Here is a 23078-nt window from a genome sequence, read left to right on the forward strand (position 1 = left end):
TTGCCTCTCAGATTTCCTGCAAGGCTTCTGTTTTTTTCTGCTCATAACAAACTCAAGGGTAGATTCTCATTGAAGTCTTCATTGCTGCTGTATGTTAAATCTTGATCTCTAGTTCGGTTGTTGCCTCCCAAGAGATGTTTACGGATTGGTGTTTTGTAGTTTTACACATCTCAGAGCTCTGGTTGGTTCTGTTTGAATGTGTGTGTAGTAGCTTGTCTTCACTGCTGGTAATGGGCTTTTTTTGTGATAGATTCTTGGTTTTGGCTTCTTGCCATCATGACACTCAAGAAACTGGGATGTGAAAATATTATTTTGAACATTTATTTCCATTCATACTCAACACATTGTGCGAAAAATAAAATATGCAACTACATCGTAATAAGGTTCGTACAAAGATCGTCTTATTTTGTACATCTTGTTAATATTCTGCATACATTTCAGACTAGATAAACTTTATTTACTACCACTTTGAATGTACTGCAATAAGTGGATACTTTATTAGGCAATCCAGAATATTCAGGAACAAAAGAGCATCAGCATCTTTGTAATAAATGATGCTTTGTTTTATTGGGGCACTCCAGGCTTGCAGGACACAGGTGAGACTTGGCACAAATGGCTGTAATCAAAAAGGATGGCTCCATAGGCATGAATTCACGATGTGGGTCAGAGTCACAGTTAATCTGGAGGAGGGTGAATTTAAATATGAGCTAAAAAAAAAAAAGGAGATTTAAAAAAAAAGAAGTAATAAAGGCACAGTACCTGAGGAAAAGACATCAGAAAAAGACGAGTGTGTGAGAACCCTGAGACAGATGTATCAGCGGGGCAGTCGTTTAAGCTCTGGTGGTAAGCCTGAGGAATGAACAGCGTCTGGATGAGCTTAATGTTGCAGTCACACACAGCAAATGTCTAAAGATGGGTACTCACCTGCAGTGCAGTCTGTAGCGCGGAATATTGCACCCACACCTCCTGCTGCTGCACTGCTGAGAGAGACTCCGTTCCACCTCTGCCAGCTTTTTCTGTCACAGTGAGGTAGTGAGCCCATACACACTCTGCCACATCGTACACCGTCTCACTCTGGGAGTGAACTGCAACACAACAGAAACACTGATATGATATCACCTTACGCTATAACATGTAGAAGAGACAGTATTTAGATTTTGACCTAAAAAATATTTCAGGTCTCCTCTCTTACTCTGAGGGAGAAGCAGGTGGAGGATGTCTTTGGCGATGAGGAAACCCGTGACACCATAATTCATAGCTCTGTTTAAAATAAAGGGAAAGTGAACTATATTGTTCCATTGTATGGAATCTGAACACAATAATGATCAGTCTACCTGGGATAGGTGGGATGAAAGAGAGGAGGGACAAACATCCCCATGGGAAAGATGAGCTGATTATCCAGAAGAAATGGTGTCACAGAAAAACTAAGAGAGATGAGGGACAATAATGCTCAATTACATGTTCTGTAACTTTATTTGTGGACTTCAAATAGGTACTCACATATCAGCTCCATCATACTCCTCTGTTAAGAGTTTATTGCGTCTCTTTTGCCACAAGGACAGCAGCTGGATGTAGTTGGAGAAGAAGTCATGTGAGCTGACAGTCACCTGAAAGTAGGCAGGTTGTGGTGTCAGTGTCCTTACGTTATATGAGTTACATTCACAGAAAATCTGGCAGCTGCATTAATTTAGTCTTATTGTAAGTCTAGTTCAAATATCCTTGTAAGTTTTCATCATGTTTTGTCATGCTTCTCCAGTTTTCATTAAGTCAAGCATTTGAGTGTTCTCAAAGGAAATCGTAACTCTTTCAGTCTTATTTGAGTGAAAAAAAATTCAGCAGCAGGTTCTGATATTGTGTTAGACTTTTGATTTAAATGCACGTTAACTTTAATCTTGTTTTAGTTGTTTTAGTTGATAGAAATACCTATTGTACCCGTTGTGGGTCAATAATTTACCTTAGAAAAAAGCAGGTCAAGGTCTGCCTCACTAAAAATCTGTTTTGTAGTCCCAAGTCTCGGAATTAAAGACTCAACCTGGATGAAGAGAAGTCATAGTTTATATAAACCAACAGGTACTAAGACAGAAGCACATTAACTTGTCTTGTATCATGTTACCTTTGTCGTAACAGACTGCAGAGACTCCTGGTCTGTCCACTTGAGCTGATGTAATTTAGACTTGAGGGAGGAAAGAATATTTTGAATAATCTCCTCTGCCTGTTGAACAACAATAATCATCAGTAACCTTCACGGTCTCCTCACGCAGCCTTCTTGATTCAATCGTCAGTACCGTTGCCATGACGTTCTCACCTCTCTGTGTGCTATCTGTTCTCTGAGGACGTGTGTGAGAACCGAGTCAAAGCCTCTCTCTGTGTCCAGCACACAGCGTCTCCAGCGAGGGGTTGTTTGGGGAAGAGCTCCACCATAAAGCTTTGACTCAAATATTCCAACTTTAGTTTCTTTAAAATGTTGTAGATGACTGTGTGGCCTCACCCCTAAAGTGTCTCCCAAAGCCACAGATAGATTATTGGATGTTTCAGAGAATCTTGAGTCCAGGGCCTGAGCCAGGGTGTGCAGTAGATTTAGGACCATGTAGGTATGGAGGGGGCCGCTAAGTGGGACGGTAAAGGGTTAAAAACTGACACAGCTATGGATGTGTAATTGTGGGTTGTTTGGTGTCACTTACAGTACCTGTTGCTTAGTTCATGTTTGTTCAGCCACTTGTAAATGATGTGGGACATTTGTACAATGTAGGGTAAGTTATGAAGGAGGACGTGATCGTCTTCTGCAAGGGGTAGTGGATGGAAAGCAGCCTGCAGACACCCCAACCAGTCGATGGCAGGGGCCTGGCTCTGTGGGCATATTTACATCAAATGATCTCATTACCGTGGACGAGCAGAATGTAGCAGTGACTGCTTCCTCCTGTACCTGTAGCTCTCTGATGGTCATGCGCTGATACAGCTGCCCTTTCTCCAGGCGATGGGTGAGAGGGGCAGCAGCCACAGCCAGTTCAGAGGACAGAGAGATGAACATCCCCACATGGATCATGCTGCTGCTGGACGGGGCCCCCAGCAGGGCCAGGTACCTCTGGCATGATGACAAGAATGGACGTAGTGTCTAGAAGAAAAAAGAGGATCACGGATGATGAGTACATGGGATGAAAGGGCAGTATTGATGTGACTAATCTGGATCACCAACCTGAGCTTTAGCTTGAGACTTCTGTGTCTTGCTGTTCCATTCAATCGGGATCAACAGATCTGGCTGATCAATCTGTTGATCAAGAGTCTTGAGTCAATACAGCCGACAATAAAACCCCATTTTAACACAGCAAATGCCGCTAGCTACTGGCCTGTATGTATCTCTTGTTCCTCCTGTGGGCGATATCATTAGGGTCTTTGCCAACATAGAGGTTGAAGAATGGGAAGGTGGCGTAGTCTCTCATTAGCATGCTGAGTGTGGAGTTGAAATCAGTCTGATTCCACTGCCGGGATACTGCCAAGCCTCCGAGCTGCAGTCCAAGCTGAAAGAAGAGGAGGATGAGAAGTTAACATTTCTTTTGGGACTTAACAGCTTGGCCCTAGTTTTAAAGCGGTGTGATGATCTCACTTTTTGGATGAGTGTGAGGAAGGGCTCGGCTCCAGCTGTCTCGATGGACCTGGTGTCCAAACAGGAATGGTAGAATCCTTTGGCCTTCCGCACCACTGAACTAGTGAGCCTGTCATCAGATTCTGACACATTCATAGAGGAAAACAGTTCAGGTCATGTCAGGAAGCAGTGAGATGCACACCGGAGATGATTTTGTCAAAATGTAGCAGCAGACTCCTACCCAAAATCTCCCTGAGATACTGCAGCAGCATAGTTTTTCTGTCCATCAGTTTGCCCTCCCTCAGGCCACTGTCTTTTCTATCCTGTCTCCTCATTTTTGACCACTGGGCCTTTTCCCTCTTGTTCTGGGGATGTACAGGGATGCCATGACCTCCAGGTCTCCCTTCACTGTCAGATGAAGGTCTCTCAGGTCCACATGAGGACAGGAAGTAGTCGCAGGGCTGTGTGAAGGGGTCAGCAGACATGGAGAGATGGGCTGAGGCCCTCTTGCAGGCTGGGGAGAGACACGGAGTGACTGCAGGAAGGAGTGAGAGACAAATAAGGCAAAAGAGCAAATTTGGAATTTATGGTGACATGTTGTCAAATGTGTCTGAGGGCCTACCGGGGCCTGTTTGGTTATGAATCCTAGTTTGAAGATTGTGATGCATATAGTAAATAAGTCCCAGAACGGCAGCACACAAACAGAACCCCCAAAAGAGGAGAGTGAGTAGCCTCTGACGCCTTCCCTGCACCGGCTTGGCTTCTTCACCAAGCTGGTGGTGGTGCTGGTGCTCCGGGTCGGATTCTGACTGTTGCTGGTGTGGCAGGGGAATCCTCTGGAGCTCTGGCTGGAGCTCGGTTTGTTGTTGCTGGGCCTCTGATGGGTCTTGGGTGGGGAGTGGCAGCTGAAACTGAAGCCCCGTCTCAGGCTCTGGTTGTGACGATGGTCGTACTGATAGCTGAAGCTAGAAGCGAATAAGACAAGATAGTACTTCAACTGTAACAACATGTTTTGTAAATATATTTCATATGACTGATGGAGTATTGTTTAGAAATATTATTTTATGGAAAAATCATTTAAGTTCATCAAACCCACATGATGAAACCTCTCCACTTGTAACCCTTTATAGCCAAGGTATTTCCTCCCAATCCCAGCACTACTCGCATATGTCAGTTAGTCTGAACATAAACAGCTCCACTGGTCAAGAATTACAACGATGGACCAATCACAAGAAAATAAGCTATGTAGTTCCAGTCATTTCTCTTAAAAAAAGGAATATTCTTTGCTTCAACTCCATAAATGTGAGGTTTTGGTACTTTCACAAAAAGAACAAAGGACTTAAACATATCACCTTAAGCTCTTTTAATTAGACAGAGGGCATTTTTAAAAATGTATGAATGTTCATATCAATGATTAGCAGATTGCTTGATAATGAAATCAATTAATAGATGCAGCTCCACCGCTGGGGCTGTATATTAGATTTTAAAGTCCACAGAGGTAAAAAAAAGAAAAAAAAGAAAAAAAAGAAAGAAAAAAAGAAGTAATATTTTAGACATAAAAAGGGGATGAAAAAGTAACATGAGTTTATATGAGTATAAAGTCAGTATTTTTTTGTGTAGTAATGTTTTTTTGTCCTCTTTTTTTTCTTGTTATCTGGCAAGAAACCACAGCAAAATATCACAGTAACTCGAATGAGGATATTGTATTCTTAAATCCACACACAGCCCACACTCAATTGGTTTTTGCATAATCCTGCAAGCGCATATGACATCTTAAAAGTTGGATGCCAACAATGCTTAAAGACAATGGCTGTCTGTTAGGAATAAAGCTTATTTCAGGCATGTTGGTGAGGAAAAAGCCCATTTACAAGGAAAGAGTATGTTATTAACTGAAGAGGAAGTCCTGTACTGTGTATCTTAGAGGACTGTTTCCTCTTGGAAACAAACAGGAAGAGATCTGGCAGACCTGATGTTAAATGGAACACTGGCAGCAATGAAGACTTTGATTAAATGTTTAATAAGGAAGAGTACCAGGAAATATTGTGTGTTGAACTACTCTTGACTGTTTATCACGTACTTTTGTCTCCTTTGATTTCCAGCTATTCAAACACCCTCAGTCATGTAAAGACGGCCTCAAAACAACATGGTAAACTTTATCTTTGTGAAGATCCTACCTCAAGCTCTTTGGGAGTTTCACTCATTCTTAGTAAATGGATGTTTTGCCCAGAGTTTCTCCAGTTTGTTGCATCCTCTGATGTTTCATGTGTGCCCTCTCCTCCTGGAGTCAAACAGCTGTCATCTCAGCTCTCTATCTTTCTTCATCACTCATGTCGCTCTTCATCTGACACTGATAAAACAACTCTGCAGGTTACATCCTACTCACCCCCCCCCCCCTCCCCCCTCCCCCCTCCAGATAATCCATCTAGCTTCTGCTCTGGGACATGCACCGCAATGTTGTGTGGTTTGTGAAGTGAGGTGAAACACTGTTACAAGACTTCTAATTGTAACTTTTCTATGCCTCCTTTTTGCAGTTTTTGAGGTCTGAGAACAGAAAGCAGAGACTGGTGAGTTAAGGCTTTTACTTTTTACATCGTTGTTGATGAGGGCAAACACAAGAGCGGACGTAAACACTTCAGGATGCACACGTCCGCTGTCATCATTATCAGTGCAACACATGGCTGGCAATAGCTGATAGAGACATTTGGTGTCCTTGAAGCTCTTGTGACAGTGTCACATTGTAGAGTTTCGAGGAGGAAATGTGTTTCACGTGTCACATGGAGGTAGATCAGAGAGAATATGGTCAACAAACATGAGTAGTACTCATTAAGTTGCAGTAAAGTACTCTATAAACACAAGTAGTGTGATGAGAACTACAAAATATATATTACAGGTAGAAAGCAAACATAAACGGTTGATATGTAGCATTTCATTTATTTGTTTATCTTTTGATACAGCCAAAGGGGGGGGGGGGCTAAATAATGTTTTTAACACATTCACACATATCAACTTATATTTCAAAAAAAGTAAACAAAAAGGGCAACATAACACCAGATAAACAAAACTGTGAAGGCATCATTGTATGTATGTTATCACATAGGGATGCGGAGGCAGGGCCTGGAGGTGGAACTGTTGGTGCAAAAAAAGAGGACATAATACAAGAGGAAATGCCACCACTATCACAGCGAGCATGCAATGCTGAATCACAACTGACCTTTTTTTTTTGTCACGCTGGTGTTATTCTGCACCATGCTCAATGCAAGCACAAATAACAGTTTTCTTAATGAGGAATTGATATCTGTGGCTACAGAAAAAGGCTCAAATCAAAAGGAACACTGGAATATAATAGTGGCGAAGGCACATAGCCAGGTTAACAATGGAAACACAAGCACTTATCGAAGAAATACAGTACAGTAAGATAACAATGTATAACAGACACAAAACTCGGAGGTACAAAAGATGAATAATGGAAAAAGGTAACTGTATCAATAGAAGAGATCAAATACTGGGCTCAAAAAACTGAATGATGAGAATGTTAAAACACTGAATCCCATGAAACTGTCCATGTCTGGTACAACAAGGTCAGAATATTTGGTCAAACATGAGTTTATCTACAGCTCAAAACTAAAGCCTCTACCCTTAGTATCCTGCAGCCAGGACACGCTACTTAAGTACTGATTCTCATGATTAAAAAAAAGTCCATATATTAGATTATATTATGTAAAGCAAGAGAAAGCAAGAGAACGCATATCAAAAACTATCAGATGGTGCTTACTTGAGAGAATTATCGTGTGCAGGGGGCTTTAGAGTCAAAGCGACACTGAACATATTCAGTTCACTGTGGAACTGTGCAATGGTCACATCATAGGTCCTGTTTTCAGCCAAGCAGCTGACACTTTTAACCACATTGTTTTTAAATTCCTTCGCTGGAATCTGTGCTGGTAAATCTGTGTTGCGTTTGTTCATTTGTGCATCCCCAAAAAACATGCATCTAAAAATACTTAACATTCTTAAATCAGCTCTAAAGGAGAAATAGTTTTTCTTAAATTTTGTCCTTAGCCATGAGCCATAAGTTAATGCAGTTAGAGTGACATTCAGGGGTTTTATCTGTTTGAAGCTGAGTTATAGCCCTAGATGACTTTAAAATGCTATCGAGTAGAAAGGCAGCGAAGCATCGTCAACCATGCTTACAGGCACAACTGCCAAAAGGTAAACGATATCCTCCAGCAACAAGGTGAAATCAGTGGAATGATTCAATGGGAGCTTCCTGATGCTCTTCACCCTATGGCAATAATTCATCTATGAAATGTCATACAATTATAATGCTCACAGGAAAAGACACCAGCACTCAAAGTCTTACGATGGAAATCTCTCTGTACATGGTGCTTATAACAATACTGAGGCAAACAATAAAGAAAGGCAACATTATATTCCCTCAGACTGCTGTGACCAAATTGTTCTTGTGCAAGATATGCGGAACTTTTTAGCGTAAACAAACAATTGGCACAGAAAACATGCTCTAACACGCCAAGAAGGCTAGTTGAGAGAAACAGATCGAAGATGAGGGGAGTCTAGGTTAGTGCAGTACATTACCTCTGCACTAAAGTCGGCTGGACAAAGACAAGAGAGCACTACACTGTATCTGCATGCAAACACCTTTTTCACACGTTCACACTCACACCAGCACACATATACCGACTAAAAGCCCTGTCGCGAAGGCAAAACGGCAGCTGAATGAAACCTGTGCTTTTTGGTTCATAGTCTAACTGAGGGGCAGATGTCTCCATAAATCACTGAGCGGCCTGCTTGGCGCGCTGGGTGTGGCACTTCATACACAGGATTCGACCATCCAAGGGATAGCAGCCATTTTCATCCGCTTCTATGGAGAGGGGGCGAGCACAGTCCTGTAGAATGAAGGAACACGTTTAGCATTTTGTTCCTTTCTGCTAACGACAATATGATGACATATCCGGTATCCAACACAGATTCATTCTCAGCGAATGTTTTACCTCGCAGCGGTAACACTTGAGGTGGAAGTTCTTGTCGAGAGCCACAACTCTGACGGTTTCCTCGCTGCCAGGAGCTGGAATAATGGGTTCGTTACAGCTCACACACAGAGGAGAGAAACGCCTGGGATAGAGAGATGGAAAAAATGAATACCATAGGAGTATTTATACACTCACACACACACACACACACACACACACACTATAATTGTTAAGGAACACAAATAGTTATTTTTGGCTCAGTAAACCAGTGGCAGTGAGGGTTTTATCCTCTCCACATTTTATCCACTTATTTAGAGAAGCTAATATTTGTTAATACAGATTACTAAGAATTCACAATGTAGTATCCACCTGTGGTAATCCTGGACACAGTAGGGATTATTGTTGTCATCAGTGATGAAGGGCGCCCCCTCAAGTACGCAGGAGCAGGTGCTACAGCGGAAACAGTGGGCGTGGAAACACTGACCCACTGCCTTCAGCACACGGTCCGTGATCCTCTCCCCGCAGCGGGAACACACTGCCAGGGAGTTCTAAGGGGAACAGAAGGAACGTGAGAAAACAATGGATGGAGATTTGAAAGCAGGGGATCGCCTGGAGGCGCACTGGGAGCTGGTACATTCTCTGTGTCAACTTTGTTCGATATATTCTACACTCATTCCATGAGAATGGACTTGGACTTTATTCTAGTCTACATTCAGCAGTGTACATATATTACCACACATGTTAATGCGCAATTGCTTTCATAGAGGAAGTGACTCTTCAGAAAAGTGGAACTGTGCCAAAATGCCGATTGTTGCTACACCAAACATAGCCCAACCAAAGAATACTATTATTAAGGATAATAAATATAATTATAATATCAATTCTGAGTTCACAGAAATGTTTTTGACAATACTGTCTACTTCATTGGTTCTTTGGGCAAGAAAAAGCAAAAAGTTGTGTAGCTGGATGACTGATTGTGTAATGATTAATGCAACTGAAATTATTCTGAACAACAACAACAACAAAAAAGACCTCTGGATGAACACTGAATAAAATATTTCATAATCCAAAAATGCTCCTTAAATCATAAACTTCTCCTTAAATTATTCAAACTTTATCTTCTTTAATGTTGTGTATGAATTATTCAATGTATTCTTTAGAATGGCATTATCTGTTTGTTTTTTTCCAAACAAACTCCATCTGTTCTCACCACGTAGCAGTCCTCACACTGAGGTGAACCATCCCTGTCATAGAACTGCATGCCCTGCAGGGGGCGCTGACAGCTCATGCAGCAGAAGCAGTTGGAGTGGTACAGTTTATCCATGGCCCTGACTGCTGGTTGAGTACGGGAAAGGGCCTCGCCACACTTCCCACAAACCTCTGAAATGTGAATGGAGAGAATGAAGATTATTCTCAAATACACCCATGTTCCTGTTCATCTGTGCTTGGGTTCATTTTGAATTATTCCACGACACTGCATTTAACCCCGTCATTTCCCTAGATGATGAGCTTCAGTTTCATACTGCAGACACAACTATGCTGTCAACAAGGTCATATGTGTTCAACAGTGCATAAGGAGGAAAGAATGTGAACCACTGCAGAGACAGATTAATGCCTACTGCCTCTTTCGGGTGTTGAGCAATACCACCGTGGGGTCTATAAATACTATTTACACTCTGTCATTACAGATCCCTCAAGGCTTGTTCTCAAATATTAAAAAAAAAAAAAAAAAAACTTTTAATGAGAATTTTCACCTGATTTAAAAATTGGTATCCAATCCTTCCCTTATAAAAGCAATCCAGAATCTATGAAGGTGGAGAGACTGTTCATGATGGTTTGCACCCTGGAAACAAGCTGGCTTCTTCTACTTCATGATGTCACAAATTCATGCTCATGGGTCCCCATGACAAAACTGAGATATCACCAAACCTCCAAAGATGAATGTGAAAACCGCCTTGTCAAATTCTGGATAAACGTAGTTTATGCTGGGACCAGCAGCCACCACTGTGTTCAAGTGTGTGTGTGTGTGCGTGCGCGCGCGTGTGTACCTGTGGGAGGGGAGGTGATAACAGGTGCATGCGTGTCCATGTCTTTGATAAAGTTTTTGGTCATTCTCTCCAGCTCCTCGACTTCCCTCATGTTCAGAGGAACACCCCCACCTGGGACAGACACTGGGCCAGGGGGTGATGGCTACACACACACACACACACACACACACACACACACACACACACACACACACACACACACACACACACACACACACACACACACACACACACACACACACACACACACACACACACACACACACACACACACACACGCACACACGCACACACGCACACACGCACACACCACAGTTTATGCATGATGATGATGAATAATCATGGGTTGGAAATGAATGAAATGATCTGTGTGCCTCTCTACTGTAAAGCTGAAACATACCATGGAATTAAGAGTGGGGGGTGGCGACGCCATTGCCTTGGGTTGAGGAGGGGGCACAGCAGCAGGAGGGTTTTGGTTTGCATTCACCTGACTTGTAAAGGAAGAGCTCTTTATGTGATTAGAGGCCAGGGCCGGGGCTGGGGCCGAGTTTGGCGGAGCAGGAGCTGCAGGAGGAGCTGCTGGAGGTGGAGGGAAAGCACTGGCTCCTGACGGAGGGGAAGGTTTTGGTGCACTACTAACTGGAGTTGGGATCTGGTTCAGGTTCTGGTTCAGTTTTTGTGCCAGGGAGGATGATGAAGTGGCAGTTCTTCCTCCGAAACCAGACTTGGGAGCCACCGCCGGGGCCTTAGTAAATGGCTGAGCAGCAGCATTTGGTGCAGAGTTGTGGTTTGCTTGTCGGTTTGTTCTGGCTTTGAGTTCTTCGGCCCAGGGAGCAGGAGGTGGCCGGTCTCCCATCTCAGGAGGTGGGAGGAAGGAGAGGGCTGGTTTAGGAGCTGTTGGGGGGGGACCCGATGGCTTAGGTGCTGTTGCTGTAGAATATTGACTTGGTAACTGCAGACACAGAAACACGGACTAGTGTTCACTCTATTCAGTAACATTAACATTCAATTCACAGCGAGAATACATCAAGGAATTGTACTATATGCACACACAAAGACTTCTTCATGCAGGCACTTTTATTGTACTGAATGAGGTACTTTAATTAAAGTAAACACTGGAAGCGTTCCACAGTTTGAGCTTATCAGAAGTGCTTCATCTTTCTGACATTTATTTTGCAGGTCTGAGCAAACATTGTCCCGTCCTGATCCAGCACCTCCCAGTTGGATAAAAACACTTTCCATCTATGGGCCTCTCGCTGAGTTTTTGGCAGCACATTCTGGCTTCATCACACTCTCACGCTCTCCACTCACTTCTGTGTGCATCACTCTCTGCAAGTGTTTTCTCTCATACTGTGAATCAGCAACTACCTCACTTTTTTGTTTTCTCCTTCACTGTGATGTGCTGTGTGTGCAGTTCACTCATCATTGAGCTCTCAACCTGAACAGAAGAACAACGCCCAATATAAACAAAAAAAACCCCTGACAGGCTTCATTTATTTTCTTTCCTTAGACTGATTTTCTTTTTCTATACTCATCATCCTGTGAGTCCAACCCTGCTGTCATTTTCCTGCTCATCTATTCTTTACCCTCGCATCCTGAAATACTTTGCTTATTGCAGTAAATGGCTCATCCCCGATTCATACCTTGGGGTTGAAAGGTCCCCTCGTCTCCATTTCAGATAGCAAGTCAGTCAGCGAGTCGAGTTGTTTATCAAAGCTGGTTTGCTTCTCCACAAATCTCTGAAAGAGGAGGGAACGCAAAAGGCACGTGAATTCACACACAAATCCAGTGACCACACTGACGGAAATACACATCCCTAGATTCAAGTTATTAATTGTTTGGTCCTTACATGAAGTCCAAAAAAATATAGAATGAAATGCAACCAAATTCCAGTAACAAAATCTTCTGACACGTTAGCAGCAGCACGGGGTGTAGAACCCAAAATGGAATATTTGTATTGTTAGCATTCAGCATAAATTGCATTTAATCCCATACATGAACATATCTGACTAAATGCAAATAATGCTATACTACAATAAACGTCAGAATTGTTAATATTTTTATGCATATTTAAAACATTTCAGTGACCAATAATCCTGTTATAGCCATGAAACTGGGCAATTTTCCCCAGACTAATGCTAATATAATTAGCGGGAATTTTTTTTCCTTTGTTTTTTTATGACAGCATTTCCTGCAAATGATCCATGAATTCTCTATGGTGTAATAACAATGTCCTTCAGTCTCCAAACTGATTATTAAATTACACATGACCACATGTGCATGCGAGTGAATGGCCGAAACATGAAGACAGGCAAATGCACTCAAGCTTCATTTGATTAAGAGACAGCCACTGCTCACCTGTGGAGTCCCCGCAGCACTGGGAAAACTGGTACCAGTGGTAGGGAGTGGTGGAGGTGGTGGGGGAGGAGGGGGAGAGGGACAGGTGGGTGGACAGGCACTCTCCTCAGGGGGAACAGGGAGGGGCAGGTCATCTGCTACTGGAGGTGGGGCAGGGAAAGAGGGAGGGGGGGCATCTGAGGCGGTGGGTGTGATGTGGCATTCGAGGGGAGGGGCTGGCAAGTCATCATCCAGTGGAGGAGGAGGAGGAGGGGGGGGGAAGTCTGACAAAAATGAGGAGGGTTGATTGGTTAAAAGCTGTGGCAGAAAACGTTTTCTACAATAAAAGGACAAACGATCTCATTTCTCTATCAAGCATAGATAACGACCCTTCCAGCATTAACATGCAGCCTGAGCTCTAAATACGAGGTAATGGCTCACTTGGGATGAGATCCCACCTCCCGAATCCTTATGCAACAACACAAACATTATTTCTGTTTGAGAAGACCAAATGTGAAGTGTTGTTTCAGTTGCACATTGTGGACATTGCAGCTATTTGCAGTACCAGCTGATACCAACGGTCCACGCTGTGATTTGTGCATACAAATGCCGTAGCAACACGTCTGCAGCTAGAGGACGGATGAACAGTGCCGTTACATCTGATTCCATGTGATACTAACAAGGCGCTGCTATCTAGAGTCACACTATTGATGCGTGGAACAGCTACTTGAATTATGACGCCGGGGTTCTTCAGGTGTCTGAAACTAGGAAATCCAATCTCAGGGGGTAAAAAGCAACTTCTGAATTCCAATGGAATATCAATTCCCCCTTAGTGCATCCTGATTGTAATCACACCTGGACTTACAGCAGTCCCCTCCTAATCGGATTAGTCAGGACACATTAATCCCAGGCACACTTAACATCATCAGGGGTTATCACAAACACACAACAAAACACACAGAAACTGTCAACTATATGACGAACATTTCAGATTCGAAAGTTTGATAGTTATCTCAGGATGTTGCTCTCAACTGAAGTGCACGTCTGCCTTGTCTTCTGCATTTGTTTGACATGACTGAACCTGCGCGAACTAGATCAGCTCAAGATCATGCGCGCGGTCCAGTTGTGTGAAACTTTGGTAAAAGATTATGGAACAAGAATACCCCGAGCATAAAAGTGCAGCAGCTGTGAGGTTCACCAACAGCTCAGGAAAATTAAGACTGACCTAAGATAACTGCAAGACAGGAATCCACATTCAGTTAACTGAAACTCTTTATCAAGCAAGCAGGAAAGGGGAGTTTTGCTCTTAGTATAGATACAAATGACTACGACAGAAAATAACAGAACAAATGAGACTACCATCACAGAGCGAAGGGGGTGGCGGAGGCAGATCTCCCACTCGCCCAATCACAGCTGTGCCTACTGGAGTCGGTGATGGAGCTGAGGGAGGTGTCAGACTCTTGGGCCGCGGTGGTGCCACAGAGGCGAACTTCTTTGGCTGGTTGTAGAAGGATGGAGTGGTGACTTTGAAGTTGAGAGAGGAAGTTACCATGAACGGTTTGCTGCTGCTGTCCTCCTCCATTTTGTTTATTTATCTGAGAATGAGCACAAGAAACATAACAGGGTGATTTGTCATGAAATACTGACACAGGTTGGAGTGAAGGTTGAACATCTCTGTATTTAGTTTTGCCTTCATTCCCCTCAGGCGGAAACCTTCATTAATCAGCTGAGAAAGTCAATAGGTTGCATTCCTTGGCGGCGTACGGGTCAGAGCCTTTGCTGCAGGAATAGCGGTGATGATACATCAGCAAAACATTTGGCTCCTCATCATTCCAAACGACATATTAATTACAACCAGGTGCTCGATATACACAGCCTTCACACTGGAAAGCGTCAAAATGACTTGAAACTCAAACATAGCATTTTCTGAGTGGACACTTTTAGAAACATACTGAGACGAACTACACACTTTGGAGGTTCCCTGGCAGTAATTGAAATTTCAAGGATTGTTTTTGTTTGCATTTCGACTAGCAAGCCGTAGGTTAGGGTAACATTGTCATTTCTGGATGAGATACGACGACAACAAGAATTCGAGATGCCATGACAACATCGGTGTGTTGTGGATGGCATGACTGTAAGGGATACGTCCATACACAAGCAGCGGACATTGTTATACATAGTTTCAAACATTTTGGTTGCCACACACTGTTGCGTCATTCACGGTTCCTCTTCAGCTCAATAAATTTCTATCTGGAAATAGCAGCTTTTAAGGTGACTAAAACTGTACTTCTGAGAACTGCAATCTTTTCTGGCTCCTCCAACAGTTCCTCGAATCATTTAAGTTTCCCCAGTTGGAAAGCAAAATCTGCTTAATTCTTGAGAATGGTGGAGATAGATTATTAGACAGCAAAATGCATACACACACAAAAAAAAATACAGATTTTAATTCACTTATTCTGGAGAATTTATAATCCAAGCCGTAAAAGAACAAGAAAATGAACATAAACTTCTTTCAAATTAACTGAAGAAACACAACATGTCCCTACCATATACCTTATAGGTGGTAAGTAGCTGTCTTGGCCCTAAAATGGAGGTTTAATGTGGCGCGTAGCAGATCTTCAAATGTTGTGGGGATGAATTCTGGATTAAGCGATAACAGCATAAAAGAAAATAACAACCACAATCCAGCATGACTGAATGATTTAAACGTGTAGGCCTTGGCAGATAGTCTACAGTGGAATGGTGGAGAGAAACAGCCCAGGCATTGTAGCACTCCCAAGTGACAGGCAACTTACAATGGTTAACAGAGACATATAAGGTTTGGCCAGTTTGAGCAGCACATGACAACTAACCTTAACATTCTAATGTGAGGTGCGTCAAAAAAAGGCGATGAGCTCAAATATTTACCTCACACATGCCAACGATGTTACTTCAGTGTCTCTACCTAGATTCCTAGTGGCGTCTGAACCCATTTCCCTGAAGACCACCGGCCCTCAACATGACCTTTAGTCAAAAGCTCGGTTGTGCTTTTCAACCCCCTCCCCCCACACACACACACACACACACACATCTGTACACACACTGGCTGACGACTTCTTACATCCCATTGTGACTGTTCTTCTCTGAGATAGTTGCAGCATTATTCGAAAAACACTCATGATTTTAAACTGTAGCAAAGATTATATGGATGATATCTGGAATATTTACGCAGCATCTAATCATACATACATCATTTGTTGCGGAATACTTGAGCAGACTGTATACATTCCTTATAAAGAGGTATATTCACAACCATGCTAACAATGTTGCAAAGGTATCATCTGAATCAGAGGTTTTCAATGTGGAAAGGGAGTTAATCAGAGGAAAATCACGTGGCGTCGCCTCAGTGTATGTAATTGTGTTACAGATATGCCATAACACATACCTTGTTATGTATTTGACTCAGACTGACGTTATGTAAAGCCACAACTTCAGGCTACCTTGGCTCAATTATTGAGGGCCTCTGGGATCAAATAACATAATTCCATAGGTACCCATGAACTTAGCGAAACTAAGCAAACAGACTGGGGGGGACTGAACAATATTATTGAAGAGATTAAGTTTGACATAGCCTTGAATAATATTATGTAGATTGAGCCTAACAGACAGATGCTATGAATCACTGCCATTTAAACATCTTAGTAACATACTACTTTAAATTTTTAAACAACAAGAATTGCAAAGAAAACATGACTACACTTGATCTTTAATTCATAGTTCGTTAAGATTGGTAGCAGACAGTGGGACATTTTGCGTTGTGTTTGAATCCTCAGCTGCGAGATAACCTTTTTCTGATCCATCTTCAGCCCACTGACTCTTTGAGTTCAGTGTAAACAGTAAAAAATATTAGCTTGCGGGCACATCGCTAACAATAACATAAGCAAACCCATGTCCAGAAGTTAGCTACCATTGATGGCTAAAATCCAAAAGAGTAAATTCTTCACACCGTAGGCCCAATAATTCTAATTTTTGCTGCTCGATTTTTCTGCCTCACTCGAATAACTGAAAGAAATTCTGCATGAATCAAAAAAAGAAGCTCGCGAGGCTTTAAGGCTGAAGCAGGCTTTCTGCTAGTGAGCAGGTGGGGTTCTTTTTTTTTCCCAATTTTATCACCAACCCACAGTTTAAGCATCCCTCAAGTTGAGTGGTGACTCTAAACACAAAAACTCTTGACTTCACGTACATCAACAAATGTTAGTGGAACACTCGTAGCAATAATGACCTTCTAAAAGTAGGGCATGACAAGTGTGTGTATGATGTGAATGAGTCTTCATTGCAGTACTTAAGCTACCTTGTCTCTTAAGTGACCGTATCCAATAGTCCTCTTAATTATTAATATCAATTAACAGTGAAAATAACTCATGGTCGGGTTCCATCTGTTCCTCGATATGGTTCCTGAGGGACTTAATAGGGTGAGATCACCTCCAGCCTCTGCCCCAACAGTCCCACAGCAAATCTGTCTTGAAACACGATCCTTGAGATGAGAGAGAGACCCTACAATGTGGAGCAAATTTGGTACTAAAGCTCGATGACATCACCTTTTCTGCTTTTTTTTTGTGCTTCCTTCCATACAGATTCACTCCATGTCTTTGTGCTGGTTACTCTTACTCCTTTAAAGTGAGGACATGATTGACTGCCTTCAATTCTGTCTTATACTGATGTACATAGTTGCGTCGAGACTTGTGATATATGTGGTTGACCACAACCGTTTTAAGTTGGTGCTTTCCTCAATCTCTCTTAAAGACAGAGAGCAATTAAAGCCTGCCCCACGACGGAAGAGAAAACAGTTTTGAGGCGCGAAGGGCTCTCTGTCAATTCCATCTGCTAGCGAAAACCTGGAAAATGTCTGAACGATGCCGTGTGGGGAAAGCACTACCAACAGAGTAAATAACCCAGATCTGGTTTTATAAGCTGCTCGAGGGAAAAACGGATCCTTTCAGAAGAAAAAAGTTGCAGGTACTGACATCAAAGTGAGGCATCAATGGGATGAATATGACAACTGTGGGATCCTGACACTCCAACAGATATGGGCAGTAGCATTTAGTCGCTAATAAGCCAAATATCTAAACGTCCATTAAAGAAGACTTCAGTACACTAGCCTGCAAAGACACAGTTAACTGACCTCTGAGTTGCAAACACTGGGCAGGTCAGCACCCTGCATAGCACTGGTGTGTTTATGTGTGAACAAGACAGCAGTGTTCGAGTACCATAAAGCACTATGTAAATGCAGCCTGTGTAGCTATGTAACAGCTAATAACAATAATAACCTGTTGACAGTCAAATCTGAAGGTGCCAACATGCCATGTGCACTTTCAGCCTTTTGCGTTGAGGTTTTCAGAACGTTTTTCCACGACTGCATCCCCCTCCAGAGGGCGTGGTCTTCAGCGTATGATGTGTGGCACTCTCTTTCTGTTGCACTCTATCCCACGAATTGAGACGAGTGACATCACATGAGGCTAATTTAATTAGGGGTGCAACGATTCAATAAGCCCACGGTTCGGTCTGTACTGCAGTTTTTGGGGCATGGTTTCAGTTCGGTGTGTTTTGTAAATTAAAGAGAAGGAAAACATGCAAGCAAGATGCAGACATACACACACTAAGCTGAAATGAATAAATGGCATGAACATGCTGTCATTTATGGTCTATTGAGCTGGTGCCTGTACTTCCTCTCTGCACTTTCTCAGTGATGGCAGGGTAGACAAGCCATCTAAGAGTGCATGTGTGTGTGTGTGTGTGTGTGTGTCCAGCAGTAAAGCAAAACCTTACATCACGACTGTTTTCTCATGGGACCAAAAATTGCAGTTCCCATTGCAAACTGAACTATGGGTTGTCGAGTAAACACTTTAGTTTAGTGTTTGGTTTCGCAACCCAAGATTTAATCATTTCATTTTACAGGTAGGATGGAAGAGACATAATTTAAATAAGCTGAAGCAGAAATCCCATTCTAGACTTCGCAGGTTTTTTTTTTTTTTTTTTTAAGATGATCTCATTGTGACTGGACAGTTTTTTCAAGTTAGAAGTAGGTTCTAAACACTGGTTTGGGGACGGCACGCCAGTCGGTTTTCATTTGAGCTTATCTGACTTATACAGGGAATGGACAGTTAATATAAATAGTCTGACTAACTTGGAGAATATAAAAAACAGCAGGACTGCAACCCTCATCAAGGTAGGTGGATAATTACCGGCCTAAATACTGAGATGCTACTTACAGGCTTGAAACGGAGACTTGATACTCAGCATTTTCATTTCCATATGGGCTACGGCAAACAAACAAAACAAGAAAACTTTTTTGGCATACTTGCTATTATGTTTGTGTTCTTTCTCAGTGTTTCATTTTGCATGAACCCCTGCCTCTTCTGACGGCACAGACTACGTGATGCGGTAGCTGTTAAAGGGGATTTTTCCACATTTTTTAAAAGGAAAACCATTTAACTCAGCATTAGTTTGCTGCCTTGTGGTTAAAGAAGAACATTTGGTTTATACTGTACTACTGTACAACTCCTTAGTAAAAGGTCACTTATATAAGTGTTGCATCCGTGCGGTGCCTCATTGAGCCAGTCTTCTCTTTGTACTTTGCCTCTAAAATTCTACTAAATAAAATGAATGCAATGTGTGAAATAAAAAAAGCAGTACCACAATGGTTGTGTAAATTTACCGTTTTAAAATTTCAGTGGTAGTATTTTTTCCACGAGATGCAATTTTCAAACACTGATAAAAATTAAGTTGAAAATTTATTCCAATTCAATAACAAGCTTACAACTGCATTGCCTGTTCACTACCTGGAAACAACCTGCACCTTGATTTCTAACAAAGTCTGGTATCAGTTATTAATGTGTTGTTGATTAAACCCTCTATTGTTCTGATGCAAATAGCTCATACGCAGTTTCTGGGAAAGTGTGTCTAGGCGGAGGGTCACTAATGCAGGGACAAACAACCCTTTTGAGTCCAATGTTACAGGTCACTGGACAATCATTGAGATCCAGTGTTATGGGCCCCCCCCCCCCCCCAACCACAGTTAGATGAATAATTGAAACAGCCGATGGCGTACCCACCCAAACAGCCTTGGTTCTTTCACGAACAAAGCCTGATGCACGTCAAAGACAAATAACAAGATAAGGTAGACTCAATCAAAGAGCAACGTGCAGTGATTTAAAGCAAAAAGATTCCCCAAAATGGCTTGTGTTTGGACTTGTCACGCCTACAATTAAGGAGAATTCCCCAGTAAAACAAGTATGTGTACAGAAGCCATTCATAAATCAACTGCATTCCTGGGTCTGAATTTGCCTCCCACATTTATTGAGGCGTCAGTGACGCGTACGTAATCCTAGTCTTCTCAAACAGAAGTACCACGCTAACCTAACCAACACCAGAGCAGTCTTATTTTACTCTTACAGCAATGTGGCTCTGGGTTGAGGCTCCCTCTGATGAAAGAGCACATCAAAAATGGTCAGTGGTGGAGACAGAGGGGTACGCCTGATCCCCCCCCCCCCCGCCCGCCCGCCCCATTAAAATTTTATTGCTGATGCACTCCTATTTATTTTATTTAAAATAAACATCTCAGTGGTTGGTGCCTTCTTTCAATTCACAGGTCCCACCTTTGTCAAATAGGGTGGTTTGCTATTCATTTGGATGCAAAATACCCAAACTGGCAACCATCTGGATGGAAAACTGGGAAAGGAAGCACCCAAAATCCCATTTAGCTGGAAAACGTGGACTTTTTTTTTCACATCTTGGAAAAAATAGCATTGTGCAGGTACATAATTTACATACCTCTGGGTGTTGATTCACATTGTGGATTTATTATTGATCAATCGGTTTTCTAAAAACAAAAAACAAAAAAACAAGTATTCTTGGCCACCCAAAGGACAAAACACTGGCATAGTCACAGGATTCTTACTTTCTCACAGCTAGAATTCTGTGCGTTATCTGTCAAGGCCTCAGTATCATCCAGCACATGTACCCGCAGCTGTGGCAAGTCTGCACTCATACACACTTTCCATCAAACAAACACGAAATCCCTAGATTACCTTTAATATGGCCCACCCCAACAGAGATAAGGGATGCCTCCTGATATCAGAACAATACCTTAGTGCTCACTCTGTAAACAGCACATTTACAAAGCCACTAAATTTTGACTTTACCAGCCTATAACATTGATTGAGGAGTCAGTAACACCGCAGGTGTAAAGTAAAGCTACGTGTATCAAATACCTTCCATCGTCTTCTCGTAACTTATATTTCGAGAGTGGGGAAATGATGTTAGCTGAAGATGGCTAACAACCATTATGTCGCATTATCGTTACAAGCCGGCGAGATAGACGACTCAAATCAAACCACCGTTAGCTTACACACGTCTAGCGTTAGTTTAGATTGGCTTGTGTCAGATAGTTTAACAGAGTTCAAGCTTCAGCAACCTCAGCATTTAAATCGATTACGGGTTGAATCACGACCGCAACTCACCTGCAAGTCCAGCTAGGTAGACCTGTCCGCTTTAGCGTCAATCACACCATCGTTAGCCTAGCCTAGTTGACACTGCTGGCAAGCACACCCCCTAACACACCTCAGTGCTGGTCAGAAGGTTTGATTGGCAAAACAGTTTAACACCGCCCCGGTTTGACCTTACCTCAAAAAGCAAATCAGACGACTAATCTGAACCGTGCTGAAATCAGGTTAATAATTACCCTAATCACTGAGGCACATTGAAGTAGTAGTGCATTGCTAGCAAGCTAGCTTGGTTAACTTTTGCTAGGCTTCCTGGCGAAGCCCTTCCGCATATCCCCTTATCGTGAGTGTCCATCAGCTGGTGAAGCAGCTTTCATTACTCCCAGTGAGCAGCCTGGTAAACATCGGAACCTAAGCCACCAGATGAAGACTTCACCCAACCTCCACATCAGTTTTAATGTCCCAGTTAAATGAACGCCATATGACTGGTTGGTAGGTTCAGACAAGACAGGAGGTGTTTATCAGTGGAGTTGCTGGATCATAACCTGACACAAGACTTCTCCTTATTAGGTAACCTGTAGCAGTCTGAACCAAACACCCCTCCAGCTCTCCTTATTAAAATAAATAAATAAATAAATAAAATCAAAGACACTTACCCAGTTAATACAGTTGAGGTGTGGATGACTGGATCTCCCGTTACTTCCCCCTCTTTCTTTTGTTCTTTTCCTCTTGATCCAAGCTGAGTAAGAGTTGTCTGCAATGGTAACTTCTCTTTCTCGTTTCCCCTCTGCTAGTCTAAGACCCTCCCCCTGTGCCTTTCAGACTGGAAAAGGAATGACACCATCCTTTCAAACAAGTTCCTTCTCGTTTGACTTTGGCTCAGGACTTGTGTATTACTGTGCAAACAGCACCTCTCTCTCTCTCTCTCTCTTTTGTGTGTGTGTGTGTGTGTGTGTGTGTGTATGGGTGTGTGTGTTTGTCTGTGCATATGTGTTTGCAATAACTGTCCAGTCAGACCCCTCCTCCTGCTCTCTTTTCTCTCTGAATTCTTGCAGCATTCTTCATTCAATGACATCAACCCTGTTGCCTCTCCTTGTAAGGTCAGGCTGAGGGAATGAGGGAGCAAGAGGGAGGGAGAGATAATGGGGTAGGAGGTTTGATTTGGTACAGACACTCAAAGCGTTAAGCGGCACAATGACTGAAGAATGCGTGTTCAAACCAGGCTGGACTGCGGAACAAGCCTCTGGTTTTATCTAAAAACTACGTCAATTCACAACCACCAGGCAATCAGAATTATAAAAGAAATACTCAATATGACCAGTATCCTGCTAGTGTTACTATGGAAATAAACATGCAAAAATTGCTTCCATAGGCAACATTATTACACTTGATTATAGAGAGTAAATACATTTTACGATTCTTGTCTCAAGGCTAACCATTCCTTTCGTGATAATAAGTATGTGAGTTTGCCAAATGTGTTGTTACCATGGAGAAGGAAACCTCCTATCCTGATATCAACCACTTTTATTGCTTAATGTTCTCGTCTCAAACACAACCCTCACATTCCACCTTGGTGACTCACATTTCAGTCTTTTAAATTTTGTTGAACATTACATTTTTCAGGAAATTTTCAGTATCATAGAATTAG

General features: G+C 42.5%; 2 protein-coding genes across 7 annotated transcripts; both read right to left on the reverse strand.

Moving 5' to 3' along the window:
* Positions 1-324: 324 nt before the first annotated feature.
* Positions 325-5916, reverse strand: kel (Kell metallo-endopeptidase (Kell blood group)). 2 transcript variants are annotated; one of them, XM_086218238.1, is made up of 17 exons: positions 5755-5916; positions 4203-4545; positions 3822-4094; positions 3602-3723; positions 3345-3515; positions 3194-3265; positions 2924-3112; positions 2687-2847; positions 2306-2606; positions 2114-2212; positions 1955-2032; positions 1501-1607; positions 1335-1424; positions 1193-1260; positions 925-1085; positions 760-849; positions 325-680 (listed from the first exon to the last, which is right to left on the reverse strand). In XM_086218238.1, the coding sequence occupies exons 1-17, from the start codon at positions 5779-5781 to the stop codon at positions 534-536; spliced, it is 2499 nt and encodes an 832-aa protein (XP_086074364.1). In that variant the 5' UTR covers positions 5782-5916; the 3' UTR covers positions 325-533. The 2 variants fall into 2 exon arrangements, with proteins under 2 accessions (XP_086074364.1, XP_086074363.1); XM_086218237.1 differs by having other exon boundaries at positions 3822-4115.
* A 561-nt stretch (positions 5917-6477) lies between these two features.
* Positions 6478-22386, reverse strand: zyx (zyxin). Of its 5 annotated transcripts, XM_086218247.1 has the most exons (11): positions 21449-21520; positions 20760-20808; positions 14310-14545; positions 12972-13234; positions 12257-12352; positions 11014-11565; positions 10614-10755; positions 9776-9945; positions 8935-9113; positions 8587-8707; positions 6478-8481 (listed from the first exon to the last, which is right to left on the reverse strand). In XM_086218247.1, exons 3-11 carry the CDS (start codon positions 14530-14532, stop codon positions 8368-8370), a joined length of 1860 nt encoding a protein of 619 aa, XP_086074373.1. In that variant the 5' UTR covers positions 14533-14545; positions 20760-20808; positions 21449-21520; the 3' UTR covers positions 6478-8367. The 5 variants fall into 5 exon arrangements, with proteins under 5 accessions (XP_086074373.1, XP_086074370.1, XP_086074374.1 ...); XM_086218244.1 differs by lacking the exons at positions 20760-20808; positions 21449-21520 and adding an exon at positions 22087-22386; XM_086218248.1 differs by lacking the exons at positions 20760-20808; positions 21449-21520 and adding an exon at positions 21670-21945.
* Between the last annotated feature and the right edge of the window lie 692 nt (positions 22387-23078).

Source organism: Aulostomus chinensis, chromosome 11 (assembly GCF_037954235.1).
Source record: "Aulostomus chinensis isolate RoL2024-O1b breed Wild chromosome 11, RoL_Achi_v1.0, whole genome shotgun sequence".
Classification (NCBI taxonomy): domain Eukaryota; kingdom Metazoa; phylum Chordata; class Actinopteri; order Syngnathiformes; family Aulostomidae; genus Aulostomus; species Aulostomus chinensis.